Source organism: Chiroxiphia lanceolata, chromosome 15, assembly GCF_009829145.1.
Source record: "Chiroxiphia lanceolata isolate bChiLan1 chromosome 15, bChiLan1.pri, whole genome shotgun sequence".
NCBI classification, from domain to species: Eukaryota; Metazoa; Chordata; class Aves; order Passeriformes; family Pipridae; genus Chiroxiphia; species Chiroxiphia lanceolata.
Genome location: NC_045651.1, coordinates 1,754,769 through 1,778,997, shown reverse-complemented (window position 1 = coordinate 1,778,997; position 24,229 = coordinate 1,754,769). Strand labels below are relative to the sequence as shown.

General features: G+C 51.1%; 1 protein-coding gene across 4 annotated transcripts in view; it reads left to right on the top strand.

Annotated features, from left to right (window-relative positions):
* The window catches only part of SIL1 (SIL1 nucleotide exchange factor), a 99,772-nt gene that overhangs the window by 12,764 nt on the left and 62,779 nt on the right, over positions 1-24,229 (top strand). For 3 of the 4 annotated variants that reach the window (XM_032703250.1, XM_032703251.1, XM_032703249.1), the window contains 2 exons: positions 11,589-11,702; positions 15,667-15,802. In XM_032703250.1, the coding sequence (XP_032559141.1) occupies positions 11,598-11,702; positions 15,667-15,802 (241 nt within the window). In that variant the 5' untranslated portion in view covers positions 11,589-11,597. Of the gene's footprint in view, positions 1-11,586; positions 11,703-15,666; positions 15,803-24,229 lie in introns of all 4 variants that reach the window. The other variant, XM_032703252.1, reaches the window with a different exon arrangement.

Genomic DNA, 24,229 nt, shown 5'->3' with positions numbered 1-24,229 from the left:
CTGGGGATGCTGTCACTGAAACAGCCTGGATTCACAGGGCAGCTGCATTTAGATGGCAGCTGATGGAGAAGCTGTAGAATAGTTTGGGATAAAATCTGCATGCAGGAGGGGACAGCTGAAGTCTGTGGTTGTTGTGGCCACTCTGAACAGACGTGGCCTGGCAGTCCTGGCATGGATGTGCCATGTCCCCACCTGCTGTGGCACCACTGGGATGCAGAAGCAGCTGCTCAGGATGTTCTGCTTTCTCATGGCAGAGAGGAAGGTGCTGCAGGTGCATCTTTGATCAGAGCTGAGAGTGTTGTGGCTGCCAGCTCTGCCAGCAGGCAGGGAGCATTCCTGTCCTTGGCTTTGCCAGTAGCTTTACAGCAAAGGCCAAGAAATGGAGAATGAAGATCCCTGAGTCCTTTGGCTGCTGCGTTGGGTGTCACAGTGTCTGCAGAGACAGCAGATGCAGCGACAGCCAGGACTGCCAAAGGAAGGACCCTTCGTGGACTGGTGCTGCTCAGCTGCTGAGATGTCAGTCCATGAAATGGCTCTTTATAGGGTGTTCTCACCAAAAGGATGTTCCCTTTGAGTGTCTGATCTCCTGCTGTTGATCCGAGCTCCAGATGAGAAACAGTGCAGAGATGAGAAGGTGCAGAGGTTGCAAACACATTCATTGTCCCTTGGAAGGGAAAATTGTGGAGGAAACCCACTCAGTTCTGGTCATGTCTCTGTTGTCCTCCTTCCCCAGTGCAGGTTTTGGGCTGCTGTGGCTGAGGGACAATGGGATGGAGCCAAGGTACTGCTGCTGAGTGAACCCCATGGCTCTGGGGAGCAGGGAGCACGGTCCTGGAGCTCAGGAGGGACCTGTGGCCTGGGAGCTTTACTATTACTACTTTACTACTGCTTTAGTTCTCTCTCCATGACCCTTCACTGTGCACACCTGCATGGCCCAGCCTTGCAGCTCAGATATCTGTAGCTGAGCAGTTGCTGGAGCCTTCCCAGTGCGGAGGAGCCGTGTGGACCCCACAGCCCTCGAGTGCAGTGGCTTGTGTGACTCTGGCACATGCAGGGGCCTGTGCTGGCAAAGGCATTCACAGAACTACTGTTTCACAACTCTGCTGGGATCCAGGGGAGGTTCAGAGGCAGATTCTTCACTTTGTCACCGTGTTACAGCAATTTAAGGCTGAGGAGCTCTTTGAAGCACCAGTGCAGCTTGTTCTGCCGTGACAAGGAGGATGTGAACGCCGGTGTGACTTCCATTCCCCAAGGAAAATGCCCTTTTGCACAGATCACAAGCCGTGGCTTTGCTGCTGTTTGAAGAGACCAGAGGAATCTCAGAGCCAGGCACTTTGTGCCACATCAAAGCCTTCCTGTCTGAAGCCGAGGTGCTGAGGAGCTCCAGCTCCATATCCTTCATGTCTAGGCAGCAAAAGGAAAGAAGGTCCCTGAACCAGGAGTCACTTGGGGGATCAAAGCTCAGCTTAGCAGAGGCTGACGAGGCAAAAAGCAGGATGGCAACAGGTAGGACACAAATCTTGGGGATAATCTGGGCCATCTGATAACAGCAGTCAGGCCTCCAGAGGGACATGTGAGGCCTTCTCTGCTGGAGGAGCGGGGCTGGCACCTACCCCAGAGGAGGCAGATGTGCAGCGTCCTTCACTTGGCTGGAGCAATTCCGTGGTGCCTGAGGGATTGTTTAATAAGGATGGTGCACCGTAACATTTCAAAGTGTTTTTTTCCATGCAGTGCTACAAGTAACATATAAATAGCTCTAAAAGGCAACAAATCATTCCCCAAAGTAGAGGTGGCAGATGACGAACAACAGGAGAGGGAAGGAATTGTGTTCGCTTTCAGCTTTCTACGTCTGTGCATTTACTTCTGCATTTGCAGCCCTTGGAGCTCTTTTTATTTTAAATTTCCTTAGGAAAATCCCTGCTGAAGGCATGCTGCCTGCTGTGACTGGCTGTTCTGCTTTGGCTTCAGCCTGGGGAGGCTCTGATAACTGGGGAACAGGACTCGCTTTTCAGTCTTGGTGGGAAATGCCTGGGTACAGGAATGGAAACCACCATGTGTGTCAGTTCTAGATGATGGCAGTGGCAGTCTCTCAGCTCTCCCTTCGTGCTCATTCCTGTCCCAGGGCTAATTTAATTGCTGAACAAAGGTGTCCTCTGAGACCACTGTGAAGGCACTAATGCAGTGAAAAAAATAAGCAAACTTGGATTAAGCCTTTCATCCAAGCACAGAGACAGTGATGGAGACCTCAGTGGAAGGAGCCCCACAGTTCCCTCGGTTGTAACCATGGTGTCCATGTTACAAATGGAGCAACTGAGCTCCAGCGTGGGACTTGTCTGGATTGATGCAGGGATCTGGAACAAAGCCAGGAGGGAACCTGCTTAGTTATGTTCATCCCCAGGGAGCTCCTTATTCCCCTTAAGGGGAGGGTTTGACTTTGGCTTCTTAGGGCTTTATTCTGAGTTTTGGTGCCAGTCTGGCAGGTCCTGGGTTGGTTTGGCCCACGAGTTGGTTTCCCGTGGTCTCCACCTTTTCAACTGGGACCTTACCACAAAACTGGAAGCACTGGGGAGCCCAGCTCACTTGCAAGGAAGGTGCTGAGCTGGACATCCAGCCAGGCATCCCATGAAATGAATCCTGCACGTTGAATCCATGCCATGTTAACCCTGGCCACACAGCCAGGCCATGCGGCGGGCGAGCCCCATGTTTGCTGCCCACATGCCATGTGCTCCCTGCTGTCCCTCCTCTCCCTGTCCCCTGGGTTGTCCTGGGCAGTAAGAGCTGTCACCATGCCCTGTGCACTGTGCAGAGGTGAGAAAATGCATTTGTCATAAACTTCACAGCTCTCCGTTCCCGCTGGATCAATAGGGCAGCTGGAGAAGTCCTTCACTGCCCGCTGTGGGGACACCCCTGTGCCAGGGGCTCCACAGGGCTGTGGCACGGGGTGTCCTTGGCTTGGCCATACCCATGGGAAACCTTCCAGGAGGCTCCTGGTGGATGTACAGCCACAGGGGATGGATGGTTGTCTGGGGGCTGCAGAGCAGTGCTGGTGCTGCTGTAGGAGTTGTGTGCCTGATCCATCACCGTGGGATTTCTGTAACACTGAGCTGGAATTTTGCAGGTTTTTTTAACCTCTTAATTGAGCCCCTTCATAGGGAAGGTGGCATCTGATGGGAGAAAGAGGTTGTTATTTCATGTGAGAGCCGTAAGTGAACAGCAGGAACTTGGAAAATACAAAACCTGTTTCCAGAGAGGCTGGGAATATGCCAGCTAAATCTTTGGCTCTTTGTGGGCCCACCAGCAGCGGGACATCAGGGTGCCCTGGGGCCTGGCTGGTGCAGTGTGTGCTTTCTTTCCTCTCAGATTTCCAGGCTCAGGAAAGCAGAGGGGGTAAAAAAACCACGCTGAACACTGGCAGACTCCTGGGTTAGTGTGAGCCAAGGTGTCACCTTGCAAATAGGGACTGATTGAAGTGATAGATCTGAGTGGGGGGGAAGAACATCACTCAATTATGTGCCGTGCATGGGAAATTGCAACAAGGAGCGGGAGAAGGGAATGGGTAGCGGCAGGAGGAGAGGTGTTTCCAGCTGGGGTTTGGGGAGGTGAGGAGGAAGGGGAAAGCTCTTTCCCGTGGTTGAGGTTAGGCAGTTGTGGCAGCTTTCAGCAGGATGTCTGTCCTGAAGGTCTCTGCACATCTCTTGTCTCCAGGCAAATCCTAAATTGGTGCAAATCAGCCCCTGTGCTCTGGTGTGGGTTTGAACGTCCTTGCTGGCCCCAGAGCTCTGCGGAGTGAGGGAGTGCAGGCAGTCGCAGAGCCCTGCGAGAGCAGCTGCCAGGAATTCAGAGATGAGTTTCTTATAAATAATAAATGATAAACTCAGTCCTCTGATCTCTGAGGCACGCTCTGCTTTTGTACGCTCCGTGCTGGACTCAGCGGTCGCTCTCTGGCGCGGAGGGGCTGAGGGCTGCTGGTGGCACACCCGCTGCAGCCCCTGGAATTTTGGGATCGTGCCGAGCCAGGGCGGAGCGTGGCCCCTTCTGCCAGCGCTGCTGAGGAGCGGTGGGGAGGGTGAGGGCAGCCTTGCTCAGACTTCAAACCGCCGCAGTGCAAAGCTGTGCTCCTGCCCTCTGGAGAGCAGCGTTTTGTGGGAACGCTGCTTCCTGAATGAATTCATTAAGTCAATTGAACAAACTAAACGATGTTTAGTGTTAAACTGCGCGGGGTTGGATAAACACCAGGGGCGGAGTTGTGGCCGGGTAGAAGGGGCAATTCCAGCTTTATCCATAAGTGACCCACAACAACCCCCTGCTCTGCTCCCGTGTCAATGTGCCAATGCCGAGAGCTGCCCTCACTGTGCCCGGCGCCACTGTGCCACCTCCTGCCCTGGATATATCCATGTCCTGCTCCCGCTTCCATCGGCACCTGGCAGCGCTGTAGGAAGAGTAGCTGAGCTGCTGCTGGAGGGGCTGGTGTGAGCTGATGGCTGTTAGGGAGCCTGGAGGGGTTATTAATATTTATTGTTATTATTTGCTGGTGGCGGTTATAAAGGCTGTGTGATTGCACGGGACGTGCCAAGCTCTGTAAACACGTGTTCGTGCCACGGTTATCCTGCTCCTCCCGCCCCACTGCCCATGTCACAGTTCCTCCCCTTGGAATTCCACCACGGTTCCAAGTGGTGCTTCTGCCACAGGACCTGCTGCTGGGGCCGGGCTGGGCCCAGCCTGCAGAGCTCGAGCCATGGTTTATTCCTGTGAACCTGAATGCGTGGCCTCCGTGCTGTGTGGGTTCTCTGTAGGCAGCCAAATATGAGAAGGTGTTCCCGCAACTTTTCCCTTGTGTAGGAGTGTTTTTAACACGCCAGAGCAGAGTCCCAGTAGGAGTAAATGATGAGGAGCAAGCAAGAAGAATAAATGTGGGTTTTTAAGCTATTTCATAAGCGACATCAATGGGATGGTCTGCATGGCAGCCGTGCCCTCCCTGCTGAAATCCTGCAGGTGTGAGGGTGTTTGCAAACAGCCTGTCCTGCCTTTCACCCAGGGGCTTCGTGCCCAGGTGGGACCCTCCGGCAGGGTTGGGGGCTGTCAGTGCAGTGGGCTCCTGTGTGGGTTAGTGTATCTATGGATCTATTCTGGGGATACTCACTGGAGGCAGGAGTGTGCTTTCCCAGTGGCAGGATGTCTGGAGGAACAGAGCTGCTGAGACCACCCTGGGCATCAGACCTCGAGTGAGGCTGTGTGGAGTCTGTGCCAGCCCAGTGAGGGGGATCTGTTTGGTTGGAAGGAACCTTAAAGCTCATCTCATCCCCCCCCCGCCATGGGTAGGGACACCTCCCACTAGCCCAGGTTGCTCCAAGCCCCCTCCAACGTGGCCTTGGACACTTCCAGGAATGGGGCTGCCACAGCTTCTCTGGGCAACCTGTGCCAGGGCCTCACCATCCTCACAGGGAACAGTTTCTTCCCAATATCCCACCTAACCCTGTCCTCTCTCGGTGGGAAGCTATTGCCCTTTGTCCTGTCCCTCCAGGCCCTTATCCCAAGTCCCTCTCAGCTCTCCTGGAGCCCCTTTAGGCCCTGGAAGGGGCTCTCAGCTCTCCCTGGAGCCTTCTCCAGGTGAACCCCCCCAGCTCTTCCAGCCTGGCTGCAGAGCAGAGGGGCTCCAGCCCTCAGAACATCTCTCTGGACTTGCTCCAGCAGCTCCATGTTCTCATGTTGAGAGCCCCAGAGCTGGATGCAGCATGGCAGGTGGGGTCTCACCAGAGCAGACTGGAGGGCAGAAGAGTGGAGTAGAAGGGAAGGACTCTGTTCCTGCCTGGTTTGTCCTGAGAGAGTTGAGGACAAACGAACTGGGGCTCTGTCTGGAGCATCACATGGGTCCCTGAAGGAAGCTCCTGATTCTGTTTGGGTTTGCTATTCAGGACTCTTCTCCTGCTTTGAAAGGTGATAGGTTCATAATTATGATTTTATTCTGTTTTTATTATTAATTTTTATTCAGATCCAGTTCTTTGATCAGTCAAGTGTATTCAGGTCTCTTCGAGGATCTTTGTAGTTTTAATACTGGCTTTAATGAAGGGGGAAATTCACTCCTGCCTCCTTTTGGAAACGTTGCTGACCAGGACCTGTCCATGGCAGGAGGGAACTCTGATAGGTGCCCAGAGCAGGGGGTCCCTGGAGCCCCCCAGGTGCCTGTCAATCAGCCAGCACGAAACCTGGGCACTGCCCCTGGGGCAGGTGCAGGCAGTTATTAGGCCTCGTCTTAGGAAAGAAAAAGCATGAAGAGAATGAAGATGGGTTTTAAGAGGGGCAAAAGTGGTATCAAAGACTCACAAATCCTGTTCTTGGTGAAGGCAGTTGCAGGGGTTGGTAGCTTGTTGTGGTTCTTGCCTCATCTTTCCCCTTGGCTTGGATCTTCCATTAAACTGTGCTGCAGGTGACTGTCTCCAGGTAGGTGTGTTTGGAAGGACAGGACCTGTGCTCTCTCTTATGAGATCAGTTGGGTCTTTAGTATGGGCAAGTTGCATTTTCATGGCAATTTGTGGAAGAAATCCAATTTGTGCTAGAATCCATGGTGCAATGTCCAAGTACTGTCAGGGCAGGGAGAGCTGAGGTGGGTCATCAGGAGTGAGGCCTGCCAAGCAGACACGTGGTCTTCAGAGCCTGTGCTCCCCAGTCCATGGGTATTTCCAGGCTGGCTTCTCTTAGCTTGGGATGTGCTTTCCAGGAGCCTTTGTGTCTGTGCCCTGGGAAGGAGAGGATGATGGTGGATGCAGGTTGGTCCTCTCTTTGAAAGCAGAGGGTTGTGCAGAGCCAACTAATGAGTGGGGAAGGGGCAGAGTGTCCTGTGGCCTCCCAGTAATCCTCTGTTTGTCCACCAGCTCTTTTCTCTCTTATGCACAGGCTGAATTTCAGCTTCAACCCTCCTCTTTCTCCTGCCAGTGTAGCTGTGCAGCCATTGAGCAGGAGGGACTGCCGGCCACAGGATGGCCCCAGGGCATCTGACTGACACTGCTCTGCAGCACATCAGCAAAACCAGCTGCTCATCACAGAGCTGGGGACCCTCTTGCTCAGGGGAATAAAATTTCAGGTCAGGTCAGCTGAATGTCCTTCTCTTTTCTCTGTGGCATCTCACATCCCTTAGCCTGTCATATACTGGATGCCAGTCATTACAATGGCATCGTGTGTGAAGGGGATCTCAGCTCTCATCTGCTGATGGCGTCTGTGTCCTCTGTGCCCCTCTCCAGTCACATAGCCACTTGCAGGGCTGGCTGTAGGACAGTTCCCAGAGCTGCTGTTGCTCAGCACAGTTTGCCTTCAGCCGAAGAGGCTGTGAGTGCCGGCAGTCTTTGTGTTACAGTTCAGCTGAAGGGTAACTTGAGCTGTGTTCCTCAAGATCTTCCGTCACTGAATAGCTCTCCAGTGCTGCCTTCACTCAGTCAGGGAACTCTGTCAATTATTTCTGCCTGTAGACACACAATGTGCTGTTGGTACTTCTGTTACCACTGGCCACCTCCGTGGAGGGTGGCTGGATAGATACCTTCCCTGAACCAGGAAATTTGCAGGCAATTTTGCAAGAAACATAATTCTCCTCCTGTTCCCTAGCTGAACTCTCAATGAGAACAAGGAGTGGCTTATTGTTATAGCTTATTGTTATTTTTGTATCAGCCATGGTGTGGCAGCAGGACCAGGGCAGGGACTGTCCCTGTGCTGGCCCTGCTGAGGCCCCTCCAGGGCTGTGTCCAGTTCTGGGCCCTCATGGAAGAGAGACATGGAGGGGCTGGAGCGTGTGCAGGGAAGGGAACGGAGCTGGGGAAGGGGTTGGAGAGTCAGTCATATGAGGGAGCTGGGGGGGCTCATCCTGGAGAAAAGGAGGCTCAGGGGGGACCTTCTGGCTCTGCAACCCCCTGACAGGAGGGGAGAGCTGGGGGGGGGTCGGGCTCTGCTGCCAGGGAACAAGGGACAGGAGGAGAGGGAACGGCCTCCAGCTGTGCCAGGGGAGGGTCAGGTTGGACAGCAGGAGGAATTTCTGCCTGGAAAGGGTGGTCAGGCCCTGGCAGGGGCTGCCCAGGGAGGTTTGGAGTCCCCATCCCTGGAGGTGTCCAAGGAAGGCCTGGCCATGGCACTGAGTGCTCTGGGCTGGGGACAAGGTGGGGATGGGGCACAGGGTGGATCCATGGGCTGGGAGGGCTTTTCCAGCCTCAGTGATTCTGGGATTCTGCTTCCATTTGGCTCTAAAGCCAGAGCCTGTTGAAGGGGCTGGGGAACTCTCTGGGATGTCCATGTGCTTCCTGGAGGAGGAGATCAGCATTCAGAGAAGGCTTCAGATGGGTTGATTGGAGTGGCCCAGGACAGGCAGTGCAGGCTCTGAGCCGGGCCGTGGACGAGCGCTGCATTCCCAGCGGCAGAGGCATTAATGAAACAGCTCCTCGTGCTGAGGTGCCTTGAGCTGTCACCTGGGACTACAGGAGCTGCAATTCTGGGGCTCAGCTTATGGGATCAGTGAGGATGTCCCTGCAATGGGAACAGAGTGCTGTGCTGTGCTTTCTGTGGCTGCTGGGGCAGACGGGGCTTTCTGGAGCCGCGGAGCAGAACCTCCCAGCTCTGACAGGAGGAACCCTGCCAGGAACAGAGGATGCTTTGAGTCTCACCCTTTGCTCTCTCCCTAATACATGATCTTCTTTGACAAGATCCGAGGGAATGCCCTGTGTCAGGGCAGGCTCAGGTTGGATCTCAGCAAAAGGTTCTTCCCCCAGAGGCTGGTTGGGCACTGCCCAGGCTCCCCAGGGCAGTGGGCACAGCCCCAAGGCTGCCAGAGCTCCAGGAGGGTTTGGCTGATCCTCTGGGGCACAGGGGGTGACTCTTGGGGATGGGCCTGTGCAGGGCCAGGGGTTGGACTGGATGATCCTTGTGGGTCCCTTCCAACCCAGCATATTCTGGGATTCTGTGAGAAGATGATTATTAGGAAAAAATCCCACTCTGCACAAGAGGAGTTTGTGGCCTTCCTGTTGCAGTTCTGGTGCTGCCCAGTTGCACCTGTAGGTGGGTACAGCTGGATCCTCAAATGATGTCCTTAAATCAGAGCAAATGTTCCCTGTGCAGGTGGGGTCGCCATGACCACCCTTTCTTCTTTGCAAGCTGCAGGGGTTGTTCCCAAAAATGCATTGTATCCACAGAACATTCCATGTGGGAATCCTCCCATGCCCTCTGTGTGCATCTGTCTTGTAATGAGACGTCAGCCTGCCCAGGCTTCTCTCCAGGAGCTTCAGAGCCCCGTGTTGCACATGTTGGCTCCTCCTGTGTACCTGGGACTGAAGCAAAGTGCTAATTGTTGTGCAGATGTCATTTGCCAGGCAGGCAGGAGGCTGGAGGCTTGGAAGAGGCTGTGCTGTCATTTGCCACCAGCCTCCTCGGTACACGTGAGCTCTATTTTTATGGGAGTGTGCGTTTGCTTTCAGCCACTGCTTTGTTGGATTTCTTTTTTCTTTTTATTTCCAGGCTTGCAGGTAAAGTTTGAGGCATACATCTATTTTTCATTATCCCAGTTTCGCTGCTTGTTTTGTAACTAAAAAAAAAAAAACAAACCAAAACCAAACCAACCCCAAAACCTTTTTCCTGTGCAAAAAGCAGCAGTTTGTTCTGACATGAGGGGAAATAATTTTTTGGTCACCCTGAGACTGAGGTCATGACTGTGGCATTGGCCAAAAGGGCATGAAGATCAAAGTGTTCTGGGAGTAGATGGAGTTTGCAGCCATGAATCCTGCTCTGGGTGTTCCAGCTCAGGAGCCTGGGTGTTGGTTATAGCCTGATCGTGCTTGGCAGCGTCCAGGAGAGAGATGGAGGCTTTGGCCACAGGTTGTCTCTGCCTGTCTTCTGAAAATTGAGAGCTTTTCTTCTACTCTAGCTGTAGTTTAAGAAGGGCTTATGGGTTCCTGAGGTGGTTCTTTGACCCTTTAGAAAGGAAGAGACACTGAAGGAGGAAATGCAAAGTGATGCTTTCCTGCAGGGTGCGAGTTAAGCAGAGGAACTCATTGCTCAGGGCTGCTGTGAGTGTCAGAAGTCCAGATCTGCTCCAAAAACAATTAATGGGGAAAATCTAGTTGGTGTGGATTTGAGCTCAGAGATAGAGGCTGCTGTTCAGGAAGACCCTGAGTCAGGATTTTTTGGAATATGCAGAAGTATATCAGATGTATTATGCAGTAGTACATCAGATGTATTATCTATGCTCCCTGCTCTGTTTCTCACGTCCACCGTTGACCACTGATATGTGGTGGTTTGCCTTTTCTTCTCTTTTTTGGCAAAAAACAATTAGGAAGAGAAGAAATAACATAATGGAGTGGGGAGACAAGAGAGCAGTGAAGGGGTGGAAGGGGAGGGGCTTCTCCCTCGATGTTCCTGAAGGGCTCTGGGGGCAGAGGCTCTTTGGTGGTTGGAGTTGGTGTTGGGTGCTCCTGTGAGCACATTTTCTGCCCTGTGGAACAGGACATGGCTGCTTTGAGGAGGGAAAAGTGTGCGATGTGATGTGCCATCCTGATGGATAGCAGAGAGCAAGAAGGATATTTCGGACTGCATGCATGGGAGGAAATTCTTTAAAACCTGGATAGGAGTAGGAGCAGACTTGATGGAGGGATGAGTAATGAAGGAGTGTTTGAACGGAACTAATCAGTCCCATCTTCTTTCAAAAGACCTCATTTAGTTTAATTTAGCAGCGTGTAAATTTAGAGCCAATCAAAGGAAATACTTGTGCAGCCTGTGTGCTGGCAGGCTGCTCGTTCCCTACCCCAGCAGCGAGCTGGAGGCTGGAAGTGGGTTCAGAGCCTCGTGTTGCGAGGCAGTGGGGACACACGTGTGTGGTTACACACACAGGGCTGGAGACACGAGCTCTGAACCAGGGGACTGGCACCCACGAGAGCAGGACCCTTCATTTTTCCCCCTCCCTAGTTCAGCAGGAGGTCTGTGGTGGGTCAGGGTGGCTCTGTGCCACGGGGCTGCTCCGTGGTGTCCTGCAAGCGTGGTCAGAGCCAGCTCCTGAGCTCATGGTTTGGGTGAGCTGGTGCTCTGAGCAGCAGGGAAAGCCTTGTGCTGCAGGAACCTCCAAGTAAACCTTGTTGACCTCTGCAAAATGTTGTTTTCCGTAAGAAAAACCTACATATGGATTAGATAAACCCCTGATCCTTGGACAGCTGGTCGTTTTGTTTAATTTGAATTAATGCAGTGACTTATGTGATTAAAAAGAGGCACAGGCAGAAAAAGCCCTCGCAGGATTGCACTGATTTTTATTTTCCCCCGTAGTTGTCATACATGGCACTAACACAGTGATTTCAAACAAGTCTTGCAGGTCTCTTCATATTTTCCAGGAGAGATATAAGCTGCTGTGGGGTCAATATGAGCTACTTTGGCATTACCTGTCACTAACCCCATTAGCAGTGAGACCAGCTGCCCCCAACAGGACCCGTGTGCTCACACCTCGAGGTGTTCTGCTTCCAGCAGTGTCACACCCCTGATCCCGTGCTGTGTTGCAAAGTGTTGTGTAAAGAGACCTGAAGCCTGTGAAAACAAGGAATAAAGTACTATTGGGTTTGTTTTCCTTTGCATTTCAGGCTGGTGCAATGTCTCACTGGGCCAGTCTCCTCTCCACCGCTGCCAGAGTCAACCTGCTGGTGCTGCTGGTGTCTGTGCTGTTCTCCTGGTCAAGCCTGAGCGACAGAGTTCCTGTAAGTGTTGGCTGCTCTGGCTGGGAGCTGTGCCACTAGGGTCTGTGGTGGGGTGACAGCCTTCCCTGAGCCTTCTCTGGAGCCCAGGAGGGTGTTGCAATGGTTGGTGAATCACCTCTAAGAGACAGGAAGGGGTGGCTTCAATTAGGTTCCTGGCTGTGCATCTGTTGAGTCACCACAGGTGAGTCAGGCTTAGGAGAGCATCCTCTCAGGTCCTTGGGTGCCACATGCATGGAGCTTGGTACTTGATCTGGAAGCTGCAGTTGAGGTGAGTGGGGTCTGTCTGCCCGTTTGCATGTGTACTGAGTGTGAATCTCCCCATGTTGGATCCTGCTGCTGAGCCTGGGTGCCAGGCCCCAGGAGAGCTCCCTTGAGGAAGCTCAAGCAGTAGAGTGTGGTGGTTTTTTCATCTAATTAATGCTGTGGTTTAAACTAGGGGGTACCCCCAGAGCACTGACACAGAGGACTACCAGATCCCATGTCCCTGGGCACTCACTCCTGCTCTTGCACTGCAGCTTTCTGGGCTGTTGGTTTTGGATGCAGCTCTCTGGGGGCTGGGCTGTCACCCAGAGCAGATCAAGGGACAGATCACAGTGTAGGCACTGTAGGTCAGTGCCTCAGACCCACCTGGAGTCACATAATGACTTTTGTACCAGCCACGGTGTGGCAGCAGGACCAGGGCAGGGACTGTCCCTGTGCTGGCCCTGCTGAGGCCCCTCCAGGGCTGTGTCCAGTTCTGGGCCCTCGTGACAAGAACGATGTTGAGGGGCTGGAGCTGGGAAGGGGCTGGAGCAGCAGGAGCAGCTGAGGGAGCTGGGGGGGCTCAGCCTGGAGAAAAGGAGGCTCAGGAGGGACCTTCTGGCTCTGCAACCCCCTGACAGGAGGGGGGAGCTGGGGGGGGGTCGGGCTCTGCTCCCAGGGAACAAGGGACGGGATGAGAGGGAACGGCCTCCAGCTGTGCCAGGGGAGGGTCAGGTTGGACCTCAGGAGGAATTTCTGCCTGGAAGGGGTGGTCAGGCACTGGCAGGGGCTGCCCAGGGAGGTTTGGAGTCCCCATCCCTGGAGGTGTCCAAGGAAGGCCTGGCCATGACACTGAGTGCTCTGGGCTGGGGGACAAGGTGGGGATGGGGCACAGGGTGGATCCATGGGCTGGGAGGTCTTTTCCAGCCTCAGTGATTCTGTGAATGATGAGGTAATACATCTTTATTTCAGTGAGGAAGGGGAGGTAGAGCCCAGACATCCCAGCTGGAATGGGAGCACTGAGACAACCACCCAGTGATACGTGCTGGAATGGGCAGCAGCCTGATGGGAGGTTCAGGAAGCAGAAGCAGGACAAGAGGGCTTGGTCTTCAGCTGTGCCAGGGGAGGTTTAGGTTGGGTATTAGGAAGAAATATTTTACAGAGAGAGTGATCAGCCATTGGAATGGGCTGCCCAGAGAGGGGGTGGAGTCACCGTCCCTGGAGGTGTTTAAGGTGAGACTGGATGTGGCATCAGTGCCATGGGCTGGGAACCATGGTGGTAGCGGATCAAGGGATGGACTTGATGATCTCAGAGGTCCTTTCCAACCCAGCTGATTCTGTGATTCTATGATTCTGTGATCATCAAGTCCAACCCTTGATCCAACCCCGCCGTGGTTTCCAGCCCATGGCACTGATGCCACATCCAGTCTCATCTTAAACACCTCCAAGGATGGTGAATCCACCACTTCCCTGGGCAGCTCCTTCCAATGCCTCATTACTCTCTCTGTACAAAATTTCTTCCTCCTTGAGTGGAAGCAGAATCCCAGACCCTCCCTAATCAGGCTTTTCACCTTATTGCCCTTGATTTCAGACTGGTAAAGCAAGGAAGGTTTTTGCCTTTAAGGAAATGCCCATTGTTCTTTAGAAAACATCTTTCTCCTACTTTTAGTTATTGAAACAAACCAAAAAGGATTTTACTAATTTCTGTGTAAATGAAGAATCGCTTGTGTCGAGTTGCCCGTTTTTGCCAGAAGGACTGATGAAAATGGGGTGTTGCAAAGTAACTGTGGCCAAGCAGTGACAGTAACACTTAAATGAACCAAGTCACATCTTTTTATCCTTGCTGAGCATTTAAGCCCCAGCACTTGTCCTCAGCAGAGCTGGTAAACATCAGCTGTCTCCATTATGTGTTTGAACAACTCCAGCCCTGGGAGGCCTGTTGGTGCATTTACAATAGCCTGTATCACTGAGTCCCTCTTGGATAATCACAGAGCCATGGAAATAACCTAAGTAATAACTGCTCCACTCACTCCTTTTTAGTCCCGTGGAGTCTTGGCTCGGGAAATGTTAACATTGATTTTCATCTGCAGAACCTGGGTTTTTATGGCTGTGATTGTTCCTGAGCGTTAACGTTTGTTATAATTTGAACAATTTTGAGACCCTGATGCACTCAGTGAAAGCAGGAGTTAAGCTCTGTTTTCTCATGCATTTCGGCAATGATGTTCCTTTCTGGCAACTAAAATATAAATATTCTATAGGTTTGTCAGCCACATTCATAAGCTACCACAGTCAAGGAAGCGTGGAATTGTTTAGGCTGGAAAAACCCTCTGAGACTGTTGAGTCCAACCATTCCCCCAGCCAAGGCCACCACTAAACCATGTCCTGAAGTGCCACATCTACACTGTCATTGCTCCTGTTCGTGTTTTGCTCAAGTTGACATTTCTCTTGCTCAGAAACACTCTTCTAGGCTGGAAAATGGATGTTTCTATGCAGAGCATCCAGATTCTGACAGAAAATACACATGCATTTTTTCCAAGGAGTGGGAGAAGGCAGAACGTGGCCCAAAATTTCCAGTTAACCTCCAAATTTACTTTTTTTCCTTTCCCTGTGAAAACATTCAAAAGATTAATATCCAAACACTTCATGAAGTGAGCTGTAACTCTGTTCTAATTGCAACAATTAGGAATAATCTTTCCCTGTAGGCTGGTTATCTGAAATTATTCAGTGGTGGCTGAAATGGTGATCTCGGAAGCTGATAATATTCCCTCCAACAGGCACTGAGGTGTCCAGATGATAAACCCGGATCAGTTCATCTGTTCCTATTCAAACCAGAGCAGCACAGATCTGCTTCCTTTGGTGTGACAGTACCAGGTCGTTACTATACACTCTCCATAATTGTATCCATTGCAGTTTTACATGACTCCCACCAGCTCCCTAGGGAGACTTTCCATTGAGCAGTGAGGTTTCCCTCGCAGCAAGGATTTTTTCCCCCTGCTTTTCATCCCCATTTTTCCCGTTTTGCGTAGCGTCGTACGACTCGTGCTGGCTGCTCTCCCACACCTCTGCCATCCCCATGCTGCACTTGCCACGTGGGTGGTGATTAAATCCCTGCCTCATTGTTTTAAAAGACTTGGAGAACACTGGGAACGTGTGGAGAAGAGGATCCTCGCGTTTGTATCGTGTGGGCAACTCAGTGTGTTTTTTCTCGTGTCCTGTTTTGGAAATAGCTGAACTATTTTAGCTGAAATCTTCTCCAAGCCTGAAATAAGTGCATTTAAGAAAAAAAAAAAAAACAAACCAAACATCAACCAACGATCCTCGAGGCGTTCCACTCGTGTGGAAAATTTCAGCTGAAAAAGTTAGAAGTTTGACATATTTTTAGGCAAGGGAAAATGGGGTCTTACGACGTTACGCAACCCTAATAATAGCCAGGGCCCCTGGCTCTGAGTGAAATACAGGTGAGGCTCTGTGAAAGCTGCTTTAAAACCTGCAGCCTGCCCTGGAATAGGAAATCAGCTGCGTTGCTTTGTTCAGCACAAATGTCATGCTAGTTATGCATGTTTAACCTTTAATATACTTTAAATCTAAATTTAACCATGTGGAAAGAATCTCGGATGTCAAAAAAAAAAAAAAATGCTGGCGAGGGAAAAAATTCTGTATTCTCAGCCAGCACTAAATTACCCAGATGCAATTGCTAATGAGCTGAATCTCTTGTCTCCAAAAGGAGTTTGCCCTTACAAAAATAGAAGAGAGCGACATAAAAGATGACAGTGGGAACGAGCCGGTGACAGAGGATGACGCTGATCCTGAAGACCTGGAAGTGTTTTACCCCACACATCAGTGGCAAACCCTCCGTCCAGGTAACTAATTATAGCATCTCTCTGGAGCCCCACCTGTCAGCACTGACAGCAGCCTTGCAGACACTCCAATTCCTGCCTGTTCCCATGACAATGTGAGCTTTTGCTGATGTTCAGATAAAGAGATGAGGACTCAGTGACCCAATATAGGGACCAGAGGCCACGGCCAAAGCACCTGGCAAAGGGGAGTGGTTGCTAAAGTGCTTTCAGATCACTTGAGCAGAGAGAGCGGGCTGCCAGCCCTAGGGTGGGTGGTGGGGTGTCTCTGTCCCTGCGTCCACAGCCCTTTTTCTCTTCTATGGTTGTCAAAGGACAGATTTTACAACATTTGTTGGCATGTGCATTCCCAGGTCTGCTGTGCTCCGGTGTGGGCTGGTGCAAGCTGATTAGGAACTGTCACTGTAGCACTGCACGGCATTTTAACAATGGGTTTTCTGTTCCTTGGCTGTTTGAAATCCAGCTTTTATTCCTATCTGTGCAAACCACAAAAGTAAATCTCTTCCCCTTTTTTTGGGTTGGTGTCTTTTATTAGATGTGCATGGGACACGTATGGTGAGAGGAGCCCAGTGGAGCAGACTGGCTTCACTGCAAGGGCCCGAGCACTGGGAAAGGCTCTGGAGGAGCCAGGCCCATTCAAACACACACACAGATGCATGTGTGCATACATATTTCAGCAATTAACCTGTCTCTGGGGTCCTGAACGAGCTGTTTAATCCACTTGTGCTTTGGTGTCCTCATGTATATGCAGGTGTATTACCTTCCCACCTCACAAGGGTGAACTAAGTAGTAATTAATTTTTATAAAGTGCTCTGAATTTAAGAGCTTTATCCTGTGCTCAGTATTATCATTGAATGAATAAGTATGGGTTCCATTTGTCTTGAAATTTCTGCCAGATATAGCAGAACGACTTTTCCAAGTGTAAATCTTTGTATAACATAAATGGCTACAAAAGCCCCTATGTTTCACAAAGCCGCAGTATATACTTATATTCCATTTCTGTACCATTATGTATGGAAGGCATGTGGTGTCCCTGCTCATTATTCAGCCTTGCAGATCCCCAGCACCCTTGTTGGAGCAGAATATGTATATCCTTGCAGTCATTATGAACCTCTCTGCAGGGTTTGTTCAGAAGCACCTTCTCCATTGCTCGAGTGCCTTATTCCACTTTATTTTTGTAGTAATTCCATGTTGGGCACTTGCAGCACAGGGCTCGTGGAAGTGGGAAGCTTGTCAGCATTCACAGAGGAGAATAATTTTGGTTACTCTTGGGAGAGCTTACGTGGTGCTCTGTCACCCAGTTCAGGTGTGTGGCAAGTTTGGGTGAAGACATGCCAGAAAGAGGAGTCTGCCTTGGTCTCCCCCTGCCAAGCTGGGTTTCTGTCTCCTGGGGGTTTCTCCGAAGTGAAATCTCTGTGTGGACTGGGACTCTCACTTTTGGCACATGTATTCCCGAGGCTGGGGAACCAGCAGCCAGCACGAGCCCACCCCTGCAGCCTCTGGGCTCCAGGCTTTCCCCAGTGGGAGCACAGGACAAGGACCCACAGGATGAGGGAAGCAGCTGGTGTGTCTGCACCAGGCATGTCCCTCTCAGTCCTTTAGCAGAGGCACATGCCTTGGCGGTGTATCTAATCCAGTGGTTCTGCATCTTCCCATGTTCTCTGAAGTGGTTCCACTCGCTGGCAGCTGAGCAGAGCCCTGGCTGGGCTGGCTGGAGTGTGCTCAGCACAGTGCTCAGGAGTTTGCTCTTGGCCACTTGCCTCTCCAGGGTGCCCCCCGTCCCTCTTCCATTGTACCCCTGTGGCAAATTGGCCCAGTCTCTCCTAGGGAAGCAAATGTTTTGATTTAAAATCTGGATCTTCAGTTTTGAATACTGTAAGGGAGCTCGGAGTTGTGTTTCTCCTCATCTCATCCTTTTTCAACTTGTTCCTGTTCTGAGCTCACACAGGATTTCTGTGCTTCTCCACACTTGGGCGGTAGCTCATCTTTTATAGATGTATCCCCAGTTTTCCTCTGCCGTGTTTCTAGTTCCCTGTTGCTAATTGCATCAATCTGTGTTTCCACTGAGACTGCAGCAGTGTCATCAACCTGTAACCTGTCAGATCTCCCCCCAAATTCAATTGTTATTGTATCTGTAACGCTGCTTTGGGTGCTTGTTCCTCCCTGCCTGCAGTGTGAGCTGGATTTTGATCAAGTGCTTTCTTGCACTTTGAGCACACTTCAAGCTGCCGGAGGTAGCTGGATGCAAACACAGAGAGACAGTTGCCCTAAGAGCTCTGCCTCCTGTAATCTAGAAGCAGGATCAGTTGTCTCTTCTGCCAGGCAGCCGGAGAGCTGATGGCTCTGGGAAGGTTGGTGAAACTTCACAAAGTCCTTTAACACTTTGTTAGGCATTTCTTCTTTCTCACTTGGCACTAAATAATGTACCAGGTGCAGCTGGCTCAGACAGAAAGGAGATGTGTGCCTTGGAAAGGCTTCCAGCACCTCTGCTATTGTTCTTTTTTTGGTATAATCTGTGGAGCTTTTCCTTCTGTCTGTGTTTGGAACCTGCAGGTTACCTGGGTTTTAATGAGTGGAATTGCAGCGTCCTCTGAATGAAGGTTCACACCCCTGTTCAGACCGTTCCTGTGGTCAGGTAACTGTTCCACCACAGACAGAGTCTTTCTGAAGTTGTGCTTTTTCCTTTTGGAATACACTTTCACCAGGTGATAGTTCCCTTGGGAGTTGGAACCTCTGTGGGGAAACCTTGCAGAGGTGACTTTTGTTGCTGTGTATGTTGAGCTCTGCCAAGCACGTGGAGGTTGAGTCTGTCAGTGCACAGAAACACCCGCTGCCCTTCAAGGTGATCTTGCCTGATGGTTATGGCAACCAAAGGCTGATCCTTAGTCTTTGGGATGGCAGAGATGAATGGAAGTGTTCAGAAAACAGGTAGATGTAGTGCTTAGGGACATGGCTTAGTGGTGGCCCTGGCAATGCCGGGTTAATGGTTGGACTCGATGTTCTGAGAGGGCTTTTCCATCCTTAATGATTCTGTGATGGTTTTCTCCATCATTTTGACACTTTTCTTGGGGGTTCTCTGTATAAAAGCATTTCCTTCACACTTCTGGTGACCTCAAATCTGCCATACAACATCCTAGAGCACACGAATGCTTTGTTTCCTGGGAGTTCTCTACTTTTGTTATTTGGGCACTGTTTCCCTCTGTTTTGTTTAACATTCCTGATGATGATTGGAAGCTGGATTGCTCCAGCCAGCACTGGGGTCAGCAGTGGCTCCTCTGGGAAGACCTTACCATGAAAGTTAAGAAAAAGGATATAAGAGGCACAGGTTTAAATGGGAAAGAAAAAGGAAGTTAATCAGCCCCCCAGCAGTGACGAGCACTGTGGGGAGCCAGGGCTGTGTGGGGCCTCTGCAGGTGAGCTCTGTCTCTTCCCTGCTCCCTGACGTGGCACAAACCCACTGGCAGGTTTCTCAGCTGGGAGTTGGGAGTTAAGGAGTTCAGTTTCCGAATCCAGATGGACCAAGCAAGAGCCTTATCTGCCCAAAATATCCAAATATTTACAGCCAGCAGTGGGGCACAGAGAGGCTGCCTTTGGTGCACAGCAGCTCCCTGCAGACTGGAGAGATGGAGCAAAGCCTTGCATTGGCTATGGGAATGTTGCAGCATGGATCTCCCTGGGGTTTGGATAGAATATCCCAGTGTCTCAGGGCAGAGCATGGGGCTTGGCTGGCTGTACCCTCAGCCAGGGTTAGAGTTCTGCCTTGCAGAGCCCTGTGCCAGTACCTGCAGTGGCTCCACAGCATTTCTGCTGCCCAGAATTGTTTTCCGAAGGTAAAAACTAAGGAGCCATGGCTGCTGCTGTTGATCAGCCTGCCAGAGTGAAGGTGATGTAAACATGCTATTGTTGCTGCTTCTGTAAAGATGAAACCATCTTATATTCAGCAAGGAGTTGATGATATGTTGCTTAGCATTTAAATATCCATGGCTGCAGCTTCCAAGGATCCTCAGGCTGAGATCTTTGCTGTTCCTACTTGTCTCTGGTCTTCCCCCATCTCATTTGCTGCACAAACAAGGTTTTGCACATATGGAAACACAGTTCTCAAGGCACTCACATTGGGGAGGTATTTTCAGAAGCTGCTTTGAGGAAGGACTTGCTGTGGTTTTGAAAAGAACAGGACTTTGGATGGGGAATGACTCAGTCCAGTTTTGTGGCCAGTCTTTGTCTTTCAGATTTCAGTGGCCAAATGAGCCAGCACTGCTCTGAGCCAGAAGAGCTTTTTAAAGCTGGGAGAAGAAGGCAGTGGCAGAAGGGATCCCTTTGGCTCAGGAGTCCTGTGCCAGGCCCTGTCCCACAGCCCGTGGTGCTGCTGAGGGTTCCTTTACACCTTGTCTGGGGTTTCTGGCTCCTGCTGCTCACCAGGATGTCCTGAGCTACGGCAGCTCCTGCTAATTGCTTTGCTGAATTAATGACTGTCCAAACCACTGGCTTCCGGGTGACCTAGACCTAACTCTGACAGTGGTGGGCAGGTCTCTGAAATATTTATGTCAGCATGGTCAAGAGAGGGCTGTGAAATACGGAGTGAAACCACCAGGGTATGCCTGGTGCAAAGTTTGACGTGTGTAATCCAGGAAATAGGAGCCTTATCAGATCAGCACACATTTGCATATAGAGGGAAGGCAAATGGAATTTTAAAAACCTCATTTGTACTAGATGAAATGTGTCTTCTCTGGTTTTTTTTATAAAATGACTTGTTACTGATGTGCAGAGGGGACAAATCTTGACAGTGGAGTTGTTATATTCTTGTCTGGCCAGCGACAGGAGAGCTGCAGGGTGATTACAGCAGGTAGGAGAGGGCAGGCTGGCTTGAGAGCAATTGCCAATGTTCTTGGAGGCTGAGTTATGGCCACTGGTAGCTCTCCCTCGGCTTGTTTTCCACCTGACCTCTTGCATATGAGGCTTTTCATCTTTTAAATGTATCTTGTGCCTGTCCTTTTTATTGCCATCTGCCTCCATGGTCTTCTCTCTCAGTTTCCTCATCCTTGTGGGCTTTCTTTTGCCTCTCACCTTCACATCTCAGGATGCACAATGTCCCTGACACTGGTCTGTGCTTCATTCCAAGTCTTTGGCACAAGTGCCAGGACCAAAGCTCCACGTGCTGCTCCTGGCTCTGGTGTGGGGCACTGGCAGGGAGACGTGCCACACAAAGCACACCTTCCATGCCTTAGTCCTGGTGTATATGAGAGGGATAATGGTGTTTTCCCTGTGTGTTGGTGGTAAGAGGGCAGGGCTGGGGCTGGGGAGATGCTCAGACACATGCAGGCAGGTGGTTCCCAGCCCCCTGTTTGAGCAGGGAGTCTTTGAAGGATGCCAGCTTTGGACATGGAGATGCTGCCTGTATGAGTGTCCTTCCCTCCAGCTCAGACAGAGCTGCTCCTGTCTCAGCCTTACTCCACATTATCTGCTTGGATTTCCTTTACCAGCAGGTTCCCTGAGGTGGGAGATCACAGAATCCCAGAATATGCTGAGTTGGAAGGGGCCCACAAGGATCATCCAGTCCAACCCCTGGCCCTGCACAGGCCCATCCCCAAGAGTCACCCCCTGTGCCCCAGAGGATCAGCCAAACCCTCCTGGAGCTCTGGCAGCCTTGGGGCTGTGCCCACTGCCCTGGGGAGCCTGGGCAGTGCCCAACCAGCCTCTGGGGGAAGAACCTTTTGCTGAGATCCAACCTGAGCCTGCCCTGACACAGCTCCAGCCATTCCCTGGCTGCTGTCCCTGGTCCCCCCAGAGCAGAGCTCAGTCCCTGCCCCTCCTCTGCCCCTGCCCAGGCAGTTGGAACTGCACTGAGGTCTCCCCTCAGTCTCCTCTGCTCCAGCTGAACACACCAAGTGCCCTCAGTGTCCTCACACAGCTTCAAATCAAGGCCCTTCCCCATCTCTGTTGCCTCCTTTGGACACTCTCCAATGGCTCAATCTCTTCCTTCCATTGTGTGCCCCCAAACTGCCCCAATGTTGAGGTGAGGCTGCCCCAGGGCAGAGCAGAGTGGGACAATCCCCTCCCTTGACCAGAGGGCTCCCACTGGGAGCATTCCCACTGGGAATGCTCAGCTGGTCCCTGTCAAGCTGCTCTTGGGCGTGCAGCCAAGGGCTGGTTGTGCCTGGAATTCTAGCCAGGGCTGGTGCTGGGAGTGTTGTATCTCAGACCTGTGTCGCTGAAACACTCAGGAAACATCACAAGTGTTAGTGAGTCGAGTCTTCAGGCACACAGCTGGCCCATTCCAGGAGAGTTCAGAGCTGCAGAGCCATTGTCATTCACACTGGGAAATGGGAAAATATGGCAAATAGCAGACTTTATAGGCCAGTCACTGAATATGCACATTAAAATTAAAACAAAGACTCCCACTTCATAAAACCCCCTCTGCTTCTCTAATTTGACAAGTGTAGTAATGGAGTTTTGATGGTATATTTTGTAGCATAATGTAAGTGCAGTATATTTTATATATGTATATAATACATGCATTATATATGGTTTTTAGTTTTTATATATGTGTATGGAATGGCTGAGAGAATTGGGATTGTTCAGCCTGAAGAAGAAAAGGCTGTGGGATGATTTAATTGCAGCCTTCCAGTACCCGAAGGGAGCTACAAGAGAGGTGGAGAGAGACTATTGACAAGGGCCTGGAGGGGACAGGACAATGGGGAATGGCTTCACTCTGCCAGAGGGCAGGGTTAGATGGGATATTGGGAAGAAATCCTTCCCTGGGAGGCTAGGGAGTCCCTGGCACAGGTTGCCCAGAGAAGCTGTGGCTGCCCCTGGAATCCCTGGAAGTGTCCAAGGACAGTTTGGATGGGGCTTGGAGCAACCTGGGCTAGTGGAAGGTGTCCCTGCCCGTGGCAGGGGGGTGGAACAAGGTGGTCTGTAAGCTGTGCCTTCCAAACCAGGCCATTGTATCATTATATGATGCTGTGTTTAAATTTAGGTAATGTGAGACCTCAGAACTGTGTAGCTCCTGGTACCTGAGTGTGCCTGGGAGCTGGGCAGTGGTGGATTGTTGTGTGTCAGTGCTCTGCACCTGCAGGTTTTGATTAAGCAGCATCACAGGGCTGGTGGCTGTGCCCAGCCCAAGCACAGCACCACTCACAGCAGCAGGATGGGCAGCAAGGTGCCACTGAGTGGGACACTTCAGCATGGCCAGATGCTGCTCCAACTCACAGGGTTGCTCCCTGTGTTTTCTGTCTGCTTCTCCTCGACCTGGGAGGTTTTGCAGCCATTGTTTTCCAGCACATCCATGAGGGTATCAGGTTCAGTATTTGTGAATGAACTGGGAGCTAGTTTTATTCCCCTCCAAATGCAGGTAAAACTTGTCCTCTGTCATCTCCAGAAGTACTGGTACCCTGGCAGCACCAGTGTCAGTGTGAGAAAGCTCTTCATTTACTGCTTGGATTGCTCGGGTTTAGGAGCAGAGTGGGGCTGGGGTGGGTTTTTGGTGTGTTGGGTCAGTCCTGTCCCTTACTGGGCATGATGTTACTGGTCTCCTAAAACAAGCTGGTTATGAAACTCTTCTGCAGTGATGCACATACTGCCAAAAACTGATCGTGCCTCTGAGCAGCCAAGATAAGTTTGCAGCGTTTCTAACACCGAGCTGTGGGCTTGGGTGTGGGGCTTTACCAAAACAAGGGTGTGGTGGTGGATTTTCAGGAGCCAAGCCATGACTCTGGCTAGTGGTGAGTGTGACTCTGGGCTCTGCAGGGTGTTCTGGGTGGTCTGGAGCAGTTATAACCAGGGGATGAGGTGCTGAGAGTCAAGTGGCAGTTTTAATGCAACAGGAGGAATTTAAGCTGCAGCTTTCAAAGTAATTTCAAATTTAGCTTTAATGATGCTCGGGCTGGTGGTGGCATAACAGCAGTAGACATTAGCAGTGGGAATCATTCCCATGGTTAAATTTACATTGTTTGGAGGGGGAAAAGTGCTTTGAAAGAAGAGAGACTGTTTCCCAGAGAAGACATCTCTCATTCCTCTCTTTTATCTTCTTCCTGCCAAGCTGGGGATGCTGTGAGTGTGAGCTGCTGAGAGGTGCTTAAATGTGTGCTGGGTGATGAGGAATATCTTGCTCTGGTTTTTATGTGCAAGCAGGCTGTATTTTCTGCAATAACTTTAATAACCTTCGTGTGGCTGTTTAGAAGGATGAACCTCATTAAAGAAGAGGTATTTAATAACAGGCCTATTTTTATCTCTGTCTTTATCTAACAGTCTGCACATTTATTTCAAGCTTGTAACAGTGCTTTGCAAGAAAAATGTTTTCCCTCCTGGAAAACGTTTTGGGAATTCATCCAGCCTTGGTAATCTTGAGTTTCCAAAGTGTCTGTCACCCTCCTCCTTCTTGAGCCTCCAAGCCACACCAAGACCTCAGCTCCAGCATTTTTCTTGGGTATTACG